General features: G+C 39.4%; 1 protein-coding gene across 1 annotated transcript in view; it reads left to right on the top strand.

The window, feature by feature from the left end:
- Positions 1-12,661, top strand: part of LOC134799571 (uncharacterized) — a 501,594-nt gene that overhangs the window by 467,815 nt on the left and 21,118 nt on the right. Inside the window, exons 8-11 of the mRNA XM_063772004.1 lie at positions 818-882; positions 1,863-2,028; positions 9,625-9,761; positions 12,074-12,278. Coding sequence (XP_063628074.1) covers positions 818-882; positions 1,863-2,028; positions 9,625-9,761; positions 12,074-12,278 — 573 coding nt within the window. The remainder of the gene's footprint in view (positions 1-817; positions 883-1,862; positions 2,029-9,624; positions 9,762-12,073; positions 12,279-12,661) is intronic.

A 12,661-nucleotide genomic window follows, 5' to 3' on the forward strand; every position in this document is an offset into this window, starting at 1 on the left:
TTATATTTCTTCTGGATGAGATTGGCTCCGGACCGGGCTAAGTAGCGTACCCGAATAGAGGGCTATGCTCATTAGTGGGGGATAAAAGGCTTATAGGACGATGAGGATGATGAAAATGATGAATTTTATGTTCAGCTATGGTTACTTATTTAATAAATCCACCAAGGTATCGTCTAAGATTGAGGCAAACTGAGAAAATATCTTGAAAGGTAGGACATTAAATAATTCGTGAACAACGCTACACAATTATGAATAATTAATATGCAGGAAACACAGGAAATCGTAAAATCAGCTTGCAAATCACTCTGCATTGGCCGGACGCATTTCGTACTCGCCCCTCTGAATTTCACAAGTAATTTGTTCGGAGGATTCCCTTTGCCCTTGAACGGTTTTATGGCCCATGCAAATGAGCCGCATTGTTATTTTGTTTCCCATTTGGCTGTTCTTCAGAAAACTTTTCTGGTTCAGTCAAGGGCGATTGGTTCATTCCATGTTCATTCATTCATCGTTCTCTTTGAAAATATTTTTTGTTTATGCTCCAATACACATTCGCTCAAATTTTATAAAACTGTAATGTTCCCAACATCAAATAAAATTGGTGATTTTATGCTTTCGTTTTACAATCTACTGTTATATCCTGCAATTAAAGGTCATAACAATTCTTCTTTTGAAAGGACATGTGGGTTGTATTTTTAATTTTCATGTAGGCTAGACCTGTGAATACATGAAACGCTTCTCAGGAATCCGGATAAAATCCTTATTTTAATAGTCTGTGTTTTCAATCAGTGCAGTAAATGACACCTCTATTTATTTTCAGATAACGAGCCACTTAAAAATATCAAATATCACGTTAGAAGCTGAAATTGAAATTTTAAATATAAGGTAAGTGCTATTCTGTTACAAAGATTCAATATTAATGAAATCTCGGGCACAAAGCTGCTTAATTTGAATCCAAATTTTAATTAAATGCAAAGGACATGTTCAAACACAAGGACTTGGCAGGATTCCATTCCTGGTTCATTCGAGAATGAAACCATCTGAAGGTCCTGCCAAGTTATTGAGAACTTACATTTACAAACAAACGTATTTTCCTGTCCACTTAAATGCGAAATTTTCTAATAGGGAAAATGTTATTCAAGAATATTAAATTGGGTTCTTTGTAGGTCCAATTAATCACAGGTATAATTAAAAATATTTTTACTTAAATATCTTATATATGATTTGCATGCCCATTAGCTGGCTGAATACACTGTTTTTTGAAATGTGTTTGACAACATCCACTTGACTGTATTCTTGCAAATAAATGATTTGGTATTTGATATTTAACCCATTCAGCTCTAATCACGATACGTTGTCGTTTTACTACTACGAAGCATTTTCGCTACATACAGGGAAACGCATTTATCAGCTACGTCGTAGCGCTACGACCGTAGCTCAGCGGTGGATATGATTAACACTGCCCTTTAACACATTCAGGGCCAAGAACCCGACAGTCGGGTACACTGTTCGTAGCGACTACGCGCTACATACGGCGAATCCGTGTAACCCATTCGAGCGTAACCCGTAGCACTTAGTGGAAATGAATGTGTTAACTAAAAAGCTAAAGTAACTATAGTAAAGTCTGAAGCGGGGAGCTAATAAAATACTCGTAGGTAGTTGTGGTTTATAACGAGTAGCAGGGTAATTTCCATAAAAATAGATAATTAAAATTAAAAAAAAATTTTTTTTTACTGCATTGCATCATTGTTTCGAAAATAACAAACTAAGATTGATCTATGAATGCGTTTTATGATGTAATACGGTATTTAAACCGTATCGTTTTCCTTTTGTGTGACCCGAGCCTTATGATACTATTTATTCAGTTCTGCGGACTCAAATGGCGCGCGTACCGTGTGGCTGCGCGTGTGGGGCGCGCGGCGCGAGGCGGGCGCGGTGAAGGCGGCGCTGGCGGCGCTCGCGGGCTCGCGGTCGCGCGCCGTCCGGCTTCGCCTGCTCAACTTCGACATGCAGCCGGCGTTAACGCTACACGTGAGTTCTAATTAATACAGTTTGTTATTGATGTCATAAGGCGTCTTACGCGCACCAATAAAGTGCTATCTGAGCTGTCTTAAGGGGCCCACTGATTAACAGTGCGCCGGACGGTATCGGCCTGTCAGTTAGAACAAAATTTTGACAGTTCCGAACAACTGACAGGCGATACCGTCCGGCGGACTGTTAATCAGTGGGCCCCTTTAATCAAGGCTCGGAACCAGTGTTTTCTTCATACAAAAAATACCGGTTAATACCGGTATTTTTCGTTCTTATGTTTATTACTTAATTTTTGATGGGTCAATCTAATAATACGAAGTTTTTACACCTAAATACACATGATTCAGTCCTACGGAAATGGCATATAATTATTAAAAATATTGGGATATTTTGGGATTAATAAAAACACCGGTTCCGAGCCCTGGTCTTAATGACACGGCTTTGACTAAAGACGCGCGACAGGGTACTTTAAATATATCTTTAAGGGGCCCACTGATTACCAGTCCGCCTGCAGTCTCTGGCCTTATCAGGCGGCCTGCCGTCCTAGACCAATAACGTCCACAAACATAAGCGATTATTGCCGGCCGGCAATGGTCTGCTGCCACCTCTGCGACTACAGACGAGTCGTCAGTTTCCCACCGTACGGCCGCCCGCCGGCAATAGTCTGATATAATTTTGACAGGTCCCTACAAATTGACAGTTCGCCGGACGATATCAGCCTGTCAGTTGACCGCAAAAGGCCACACATTAACAGTTCTATTTCAGATTTTGGACTGACGGCTATTCGAACTACGGCTCGTCGATTCCGGTCAGCGTCGACAGATATCTGCCGGACAGTCCGTGGCCTGCAGGCCAATTTACACACACATTATCAGATAGCCGGCCGATGGCCGGTTGGCCGTCATCTGCTGTCAGTCGAGAGCCTTCAGTTTCATGTTTTTCAACTAGTTTAATTTTTTCATCAAAATGGACAGTCGACGTCAAAGACAATGTTTACACTTTTGGACCTTATTCCTTTGTAATAAGGCAAAAAATGAAAACATATTTTTGACTACTACAGTGAAACCTGGTTAATTGGTTACTTGGATAAATGGAACCAAAGCTCTGGTTCTGGTCCTTTGGAACCAAAGGTCCTCTATAATTGAAATTATGAAACCTTTTTAGTTATTAGTTACATGAAATTGGATTTTGATGTTTATCTTATGTTTGCCTCCGTAATTAAACAGATTGCATAAAGTAGGTACTTACTCTATAATTGTTACAGGTTCAAATAGTTCCATTGTTTGGTCCTATTATTATTTCTACTAGTAAAATAAGATGTACTTTAAATATTTATTTATTTTATTATTTTAAACTTTATTGCACAAAACAAGTTAAAGGTACAAAAGGAGGACTTAATGTTTTAAGTTATTCTTTACCAGTCAACTACTGGCCCACCCAGAAACTATTTTACAAGCTTTTATTACCTAACCGACTTTCAAATCTGAAAAGGACGGAGGTTATCAATAGGGAATATTACGCGAAACTCTGCGTAGGGTGCGCCACTTCCACAATCAGACATAATCTAAGGGTCTACCACAAACGAGAGTCGAAATTTAAGTATGTTGGGGTAATATCGGACGAATTTGGGACTAATTGGGAACCCTCGCGAAATATTTTACTTTATCTAGTGATTTACGTAATTTTTTTGTTTGATTTCTTGTATATTATAATAATGTTTTATTACAAGGTATCAAACAAAAAATCACTCGTAAACCGCCCAAGTAGACCTAATATTATGTAGAAAAGGTTTAAAAGAGTAGAATGAATATAACAAAAACATAACAGTAAAGTATTTTCATTTCTTTCAATTTGGTATACATAGATAGTACCTAAATAAGAGCCGGTGTAAGTAAAAGTAGGTTGAATCCACCGCTTGCAGCTTCTGACTCCATATCCTTTTTTTGTACTAATTGTCACATATTAGGAGAATTTCGGGTAGGTAATATCGCCACGCCACGCTCTGTAACTCCGAACACAGTTTGCTCCAGATATTCTCTTAACTTAAAGCGGAATGAATTAATGATGTCATAATTCGGATCCAACTTGTAGCTGAAGAATTTCAGGCATAGGTCTTATCTCTTGTCTAAGCAGGTACCTCCATACTTGCGCTAGTGTTTCTACCGCGTGTCTTTATAGCGGAATCAAATCGCACAATAGCTAGTCTTTTCATTGCTAGCTGCCGTGAACGCCATCGAAGGTAAACCTCCCGGCGTTGTCTTGAGAACTATTAAAATTTTAATCAGTGTTGTTATATTGGGAGGCTAATTTCCCTATTTGAATCTTTGAATGTTTGCTCCTTTTTTACTCGGTTACTTACTCTTCCAGCAATCAATAATCAAGTCTGTATTTTCAAATATATAAGCCATGCAAATACAATAATAACATGTCACATTTAAAATTAATAGAGAAAAAAATAAGGTTTATGTTTTAATTCTCTTTATGACATTTATTTTTGAGTGACAGTAAACAACAGTTGCGAGGTAACAACATGATAAATAAAGAAAAGTCTTGACAAACTAGATACATGCAACCTTCGCATTTTTGTATTCATGCATTAAAATTAAAATGATACCTATGAACTCTAACTACTAGAATTAAAGTTGAATTGTACTAACGTACATATCTGGTTTTTTTTTACTGATTCTATTTCAATTTGACAGAAGCCCTACCGTATTTAAGGTTAATAAGGTCTACTGGCCTTAAAATTGTGTATGAAATTACAAGCAAATATCAGCCTCATAAATTAAGTTTTGGATCCGTGATGTTCGAAGACAACAAGTCGTATGCTTATTTCAGGGATTATGAACTCTCAAGTACTAGGAATAAAGTAGAATTTACTAATGCTGTAACGTGTGTCGATCGCCGGCCGGCTACCTCATGATGTGTGTTTGACTGGACTCGAGGCCACGGACTGTCCGGCGGATATCTGTCGGCGCTGCCTGGAATCGTCAGGCGGCCACACACTATCGGTTCGTGTAAGTCGTCAGGCTGAAAACTGACAGAGAACTGTTAGTGTGTGGCGTTTTGCGGTCAACTGACAGGCTGATATCGTCCGGCGGACTGGTAATCAGTGGGCCCCTTTAGATGTACAAGCAGCATTCTTTGACGCTGTACTTTGAAAATATCAAATGCAATGAGCCCAGCGCGAAAGAAAATTATATGTTTTTGGTACTAAAATGCTTTTTAATACCGCAGGGTTATCGCAATCGCATGGTATAAAAAGACTGGCTAAGTCAATAGGTAGTTACGGTAGAACGGGGCGACTTTAAAATTATAGTTTTTAAGCCATAATATGTATTTATGCGAGATTTTTTACAGTAGGTGAATATGAATATATAGTAATCTAACTAGTTACAGGAACATTTTCAGTAAATAATAAATAATGGTAATTCTATGGCCGTTTTAAATATATCAAAGTAACCCCAAATTTTCCAAAGTCACCCCGGTCTACTACTTAATTTCGAAGTTATAAACCATTATTTATAACCTCAAATAAGATTTACAATGCAAAATTCTTTAAATGAAATTCAAAATTTCGTAATCCGTATTTCTATAAGTAAATGAAGCAAAGGTCAAAGACCCGTCCGTAATTTCACCCTCGTAGCCCGAATTTTGATGATCGGCGGTCGGTGAATTTTAACATCAAACCTAATTTCTTGCAACGTTATCGTCAAAACGTTCTCATTATCATAATGCTTAAACGATTTTAGATCAAAAGCAATTTAGAAGGTTTAACTTTGATTATTTAATACGTGGTGTATTTGGGTATGCCCGAGGATGATTAAAAACTTATCACATTATTAGAATTGTACAACCAAATTTACCTACATTTAACAAATAATTTAGCATGCATCATCATCTAAGGTTTATCCATCAGTTTTGTAATCGAATCCCAACCTGATTCCAATTCAATCTGTTTATCGCTCGTATCGTACTACGTACATATTTGGTTTTTCATTAGCGGAAGCATGGGAAATGCAATGTCGGGCCGTGATTGCCAATTCGAAATCTGGCCTAAAGTTCTCGTCAGCTGTAACTTTGCATGCCTTCAGTATTGCTCTGCTGTATTTTTTTTACTAGGTAGGTGTAGGTTACTTAACACATTCAACACCAAGAACCCGACTGTCGGGTACACTGTTCGTAGCGACTACGCGCTACATACGACGAAACCGTGGCTACGCGCTACGAGCGTAACCCGTAGCACTTAGTGGTATTGAATGTGTTAATAGTTGCGACGGCACTAGTTTCACCGGTACAATCAGTAAAACAAGAACAGTTAATCCCTAAACCTGTCAATACATTAAATCCTTAAATGCTTAAAATGTACTTAAATAAAAATCCTCCGTGTAAATGTAAAACCACTAGAGTTGCAAGCGCCCATTCCCTTTAGATCCAATAGAAATTTAAGTGAGCTTTTGATCCCACCGGTGATGCTCATGGCAGCCATTGCAGCCAAGGTGTTAAAGCTATTTTCTGGGATTTTGTACTATATTGGTAGGTACCTAAAAAGCTAAACTATACCAATCCAATCCAGTTGCCCGAAAATCCATACTATCAAGCAGCCATGTTGCAGTAGAGCAGTGGTGGGCAAACTTTCTTCATGGGGGGCCAAAAAGTTTAGGAAATTTAAGTGGAGGGCCAGAATTGTAGCCAAAATTTATTTTTATTTGCGATAATCGTGGATTCGTGGGCCAATGCCATATACTAATTATTTCATAGGACCGGCGGCGGGCCGGATAAAATCCATTCGCGGGCCGCAGATGGCCCGCGGGCCGTACTTTGCTCACCACTGCAGTAGAGTAAAACCTTTCTTAATCGATGGCCCAAACTTTGCTGCAAATGAAGCTACCAACGAAAGAAATGGTCCAACTTTTCTTCGGAAATAGTCTTCGGGGCAACTTTGATCGTTTCAAATGTGATCTTTTACGAGGTGCCATTTTGTAAATGGGCCCTTTTAAGACTGGGAATGGTACGCAGTGTGACACGTTACGGCCGTAAAAAACATACTGGACGCAAATCGCTAAATCAAGTCGTTTTAATAATAGCTTCCTAGGCCGTCTGTACGTTTGTGCCCATTGTTATGAACTGAAGTAATGTCTCCTCTTTGTGTAAGTATATTGTGTCGGTGTCACTAATTTTCTGCACACATACTCCTATTAACTTTCAAGGCGTGTGTGCATTAGTGATGTAAGGCCCGTTCTCAGTAATACATGTTGCTAGAGTAATTACATTTGTCTTCAACGCGAGGCTGGGCGCATTACCAGAGTAGATTCAGTTAGAGTAGTCGGTCTTCAAACATAAGTTAAAAATGCGCAAACCGCGCGCAGTACTACTAGCGGTATACATACGCTACAAGGGCGCCGCGCCGTTAGCTTGATAAACCTGCATTAGTAGGGGTGAACATCGAAAGTGAATCCCTTAATATATCCAGGAGGTTACTGTATTTAGTTCTTATAACTATGGAATTACTGGGTCATATTATCTTGTCACCTACTTCCATTCTTCTCTAATGGATAATACAGTTACGAGGAAATACATAAATTTCATTATTTTAATGAGCCCTTAGCCTCTTTTGTGGTTAGTAGAGCTGAAAGTTTGAACATTAATGTGTGCTCTCGGGCTTTATTAAACACTTTTGAAACATAATAAATCGCTTTCAACAAGAAGTCGTAAAGGAATTCATAAACATTACAGTTTCCCTGGATTAGTACTTATTCCAAAGCGAAATCTCGAAGCGCATTCAAAACTTAAAATTTTTATATTACTATCAGTGTGTCTGACCGCCTACGCCTGTGTAGGTACTCAAATCAATATCAAATATAGGTAGATAATATTTTAAAGTTCTTATGATGCACTTCTTAATGCTTGTCAGAACACGTACGTAATTGAACAATGTTACATATACATACCTACTTACTAATATAAATATGCTAGCATAGCACATCTTTAATCAGCAGAAACTAATCTCGACATTGCGTGCACATCAATAGAAAATCACTGAACCGATTAACTAAACCGATATTTCTTTTGATCCCAGCGATAGCGATCCGTATAAACATTAAAAATCTGAAGACTAATTAAAAATCTAGTCGCTGACTTAGGCCATAACGTCGTCGGGCAAAGTTTAATTGTTTGAAATGTGCATTTTCTAGCGATAGTTGGCGCGCCGCCAGCCAGCCATTCTTAGCAGCGGCTACTTCTCGTTAACCTGACTTAGCACCTTCTTTATTATACTAATAGTGGAAGAACATCTTCCCGCTCTAACCTTTTAAATGGTACGTAAATTCACGCTTTCTCAGCGAACATTATTATTACGAGCCTGTTTTGTACGAAATGTAAATGAGGAATAATGTTAGCCTCTGTGTGGGAGCGCGTTAGATGCCTTATTATTTAAATTAAAATTAAGCAAATAAACTTAGAGTAACATACTATTATTCCGAGGCTCAAGTTTTGCTTATCTACAACTCCATACAGTGACGTATATTTTTTTTTTAATTTACCCACATTGCGATGTTAATATGTAGGCTATATCTATATTAAACAACTTTGACTAGTTTTACTATGGGATTCAACCCGAAATCGCGAAACAAGCTTCTATAGACAACATGTCCAGGGGCTCACTGAGGTCCACTGAAGCGCCGCAAAAGTTTCTAAAATTCCGACATTTCTTTAGGGCCAAATTCTGAAAAGTTCTCATATTTTGTATGAAGATTATTGCCGTATTTGAACTTCAAGATATTCACAAGAGACGACACGTACTAGATCCATTCTAGATACGTTATAGTTTAGATATCAACTAGTTCTCTTTTGCAGCGCAATTCGGGCAACCAATGTCACTTTTAGGTTAGATAGAGTAAGATATCTATTAGATGTGAATTGGATCTCTAAGTCATATCCTGTGGAAATCGTTCAACAGTATCTCCAGAATCGCGCAAATGTCAAATTTGACAGGTTAGATCTTAAACATATCGTTATCGTATCTTGGTGATGTCTAAAAGATGTCTATTTCAAAATCCGAATCGGGCCCTAAGACTCTCCGTTTCCAAAACATTTTTTAATGAGGTTTTCAGAAATTCCTGAGAAAATTTCCAACTTTTAGGAAGCGTTCTGCAATTTGCTCATTTGTTCGGGGGCCAATCAATCAATCAATCTTTTAAAATATAAAACTACAATGTAAACTTAAATAATATAAGGAAATGACTTGGTGACTTTTCGTTTGCATCTGTCATCAGTGTCATCACAATAAATTTATACTTTTCGATTTGCGTTTGTCGTTAAACGATTGTCATTTATCGCTACGGGTGACTACGGCCTCCAAATAATCCAACGAAATACATATATGAAACAGGTAATTGCTTATCCCGATTTTGTGCTTAGTCGTAAAGCAAAGTAAAACTAATATTATTTAATATGACCACATAGTCACCTCAACGAGTACCTAACATTAAAAATAATATCTTGTGCTTTCTGTAGGTACTACTTAATTAGACCGCCCGGATTGTTTGAATTGGCAGGACTTTATTCGATTAGAAAAATTGACCGATATTGTTGCAGGCTTTGATAATGAACCAGCGGCCCGAAGTGTGGGAAGGCTCGGAGTTTATCCTCAGCTGTATGGCCTACGGCTCCCCTGACATTGCTTTCACCTGGTACAAAGACGGTGTCAAAGTCAACTTCAACGGAACCACCAGGTAAACTGACATTTTCGTAATCCTATAGTAAAATGGGTACTATCAAAGGGAATTCTCTTTGGTAGTATTATTCGATAAATAATGTCTAATTCGGTAGAACAAAGTGAAGTCTTATAAGCCCGACTCGTAAACTTAAAGTGTAGCTTGTGTAAGTAAAAAAATAGAAGGGGTAGCAACTTGTCAAGTGGGTGTTTTCCAATCTTTTTCCCTTTTTGTCTCATTTTGCAGTTTTTCATTGTTGTTAATGAAAAATATATTGTTCATAGGCAGTTTTATTGTAACTTTAACCAGTTTTATAAAAAGCAAAAAAAACTGGAAAATGGGACACGTTTTGTGGTCGGGGGGGGTACAGGGGTACGGGTCAGCATCCACTTGACAAGTTACTTCCCCTTCTATTTTGTTCTTACCTACATAAGCTACAACTTTAAGACTTATTCACGAAACTTTAGCAAATGTCAAAGTGAGAATTTAAATTACATATGGAAATGTCTCCAGCTATTTCACTGCGAAATTGTATATACATACTTATGCTAAGTGCGTACAAACAGCAACACTCTTAACTGTACATCGGTGGACCTTATTACAGAAGGCATAAGGTCCACCGAGGTACAATTGACAGTGTGGATGATGGTATATAGAATAGACACAGGCAGAATAGATGTTTTTGTCGAGTAGACATATATAATAATTACCAGCTCTTCAATAACGCTTTTATTAAAAGTTTTATCAACATGGAGCAGCATTCAAACTTATAAATCACTTATTGATTTTTATATAAATGGAGTACCTATACATACCTATATGTATTGCTGTGAACAAGATTTTTTTTTTATACCACATCGGTGGCAAACAAGCATACGGCCCGCCTGATGGTAAGCAGTCACCGTAGCCGATGGACGCCTGCAACTCCAGAGGTGTTACATGCGCGTTGCCGACCTTTTAAAAACCTGTACACTCCTTTTTTGAAGAACCCCATACTGTAGACCCTCGGGAGAACCTCGGAAGGGAGCTCATTCCACAGCCGGAGCGTCCGCGGGAGAAAATTCCTCTTAAATCGCACAGTACGCGACCATTTAGGTTCTAGGGTGTGAGGATGAACACCCTGCCGACGACGAGCGGTGCGGTGATAGAAAGCGGCCGTTGGCATCATGTCAAATAGTTCCTCAGAGCACAGCCCATTGTACAAGCGGTAGAAAACACACAAGGAGGCAAAATCTCTCCTTAGACTTAAAGGTTCAATACCGCTTGTGAGTTTGGGATCATCGACGATTCTTACAGCGCGCCTTTGGACTGAGTCGAAGGGTCCAAGCTGGCATCCAGGTGCTCCTGCCCAAAGGTGACAGCAGTACTCCATATGGAGTCTGACTTGCGATTTATACAGCAGCAGTCTTTGCCCCGGAGTAAAGTATCGCCTCGCTTTATTGAGCACACCGAGTTTTTTGGATACCAGCGCAGCCTTCCAGGTGGTTGCGGAATTGGACGTCACTGGAGATGTCAACACCGAGGATCCCAATACTCCCTGACATGGTAAGGGCTGTGCCTTGGAACTGTGGGACCACAGTAAATGGGGTTTTCTTAGCGGTGAACGCGCAAACTTGTGTCTTGGTGGGGTTGAATCGCACTAAATTGTCCCGACCCCACACCGAAACTCTGGATAGAGTGCTCTCAATGTCCGACACAAGCTTTTCACGACTCTCCAGCACCACAAAACGAGGGATATTGGCACGGCCTGTGTAATAGGCATCCCCAGTACTGTCGTCTGCATAGCAATGAATGTCATCGATAGACAACATGTCATTGATGTGCAGCAAAAACAGCGTTGGGGATAGCACAGAACCTTGCGGAACGCCAGCGTTAATGTCCATGCTATCGGAGCAGCTTCCGTCTACTACTGCTCGTATGCGTCTGCCGAACAAAAAGCTAGCGATCCATTTGCATAGTCCCTCCGGCAATCCAAGATGCGCTTATAAATCCCGATCAAATTCATAACCTGTTATTACAATCACAACAAAATACATCAGAATACTTCTTGTGCTACGACGTAGCCCGTAGCATCAAGATTCAGTTTCGTAGCAACCATCGTTTGTAATATATTTTATATTCACTATAAATGCATTTGCGAACCGACGATTAATGAGTAATCAAATAAATTTTACCTTAAGTATGAGCCTTTTATAGTTTCATCGACATTTATTTGTGCAACAACACTACAATTTTGCTAGTGTAATCTTGCCGTATGTATAGTTTTAGAACAATACATGTATATCGCTCTTCCTTTTGTAATCGGCAATAAAGCCAATAAAATTTCCCAGGGATATTTGGACCAGAACGGTGGCAGAGGACGCGTTAGGGCGTCGAATGTCGGTACTAGGCATAACAGAGGCGAAGACGCCCGACAGCGGGCGCTGGTCGTGCTCGGCCGACGACGCGGGCCGCAGGCGGTGCCGCGCGCTGGAACTGCACGTGCTCAAGCCGCCCGACATCAGGCTACTGCCTACTGCCCTCACTGTCAATAAGGTAGACTTTGTGATATTTATTAGAACGGTAGCGATGGATCGTCAACCGTCAGTGCTTCCTACTCATAATTGGGATTAGTCACATTTCCTCAATAAGTTCCGAAAAACTATTTGGTACGGGCCGGAGTTTGTACCCGCGACCTCCTAATTTAAAGTTGCACACCCTTACCACTCACTAGGCTCCCAACGCTTCTACTATATGTATGTACGAGTAATATTATGAATGTTTGAATCTCTGTGAAATACACAAATTTTTTATAAACATGTAACTAAGGTCACAAGTTATAAAGTCCTTCACGTGAATGTTGCCAACGGCTGAGGAATAAATAAGTGAATTCTAATCATCTAATGGACTCCACGTCGCAACAACAACTCGTTAGTTAG

This window comes from Cydia splendana, chromosome 18, assembly GCF_910591565.1.
Source record: "Cydia splendana chromosome 18, ilCydSple1.2, whole genome shotgun sequence".
In the NCBI taxonomy this organism is placed as follows: domain Eukaryota; kingdom Metazoa; phylum Arthropoda; class Insecta; order Lepidoptera; family Tortricidae; genus Cydia; species Cydia splendana.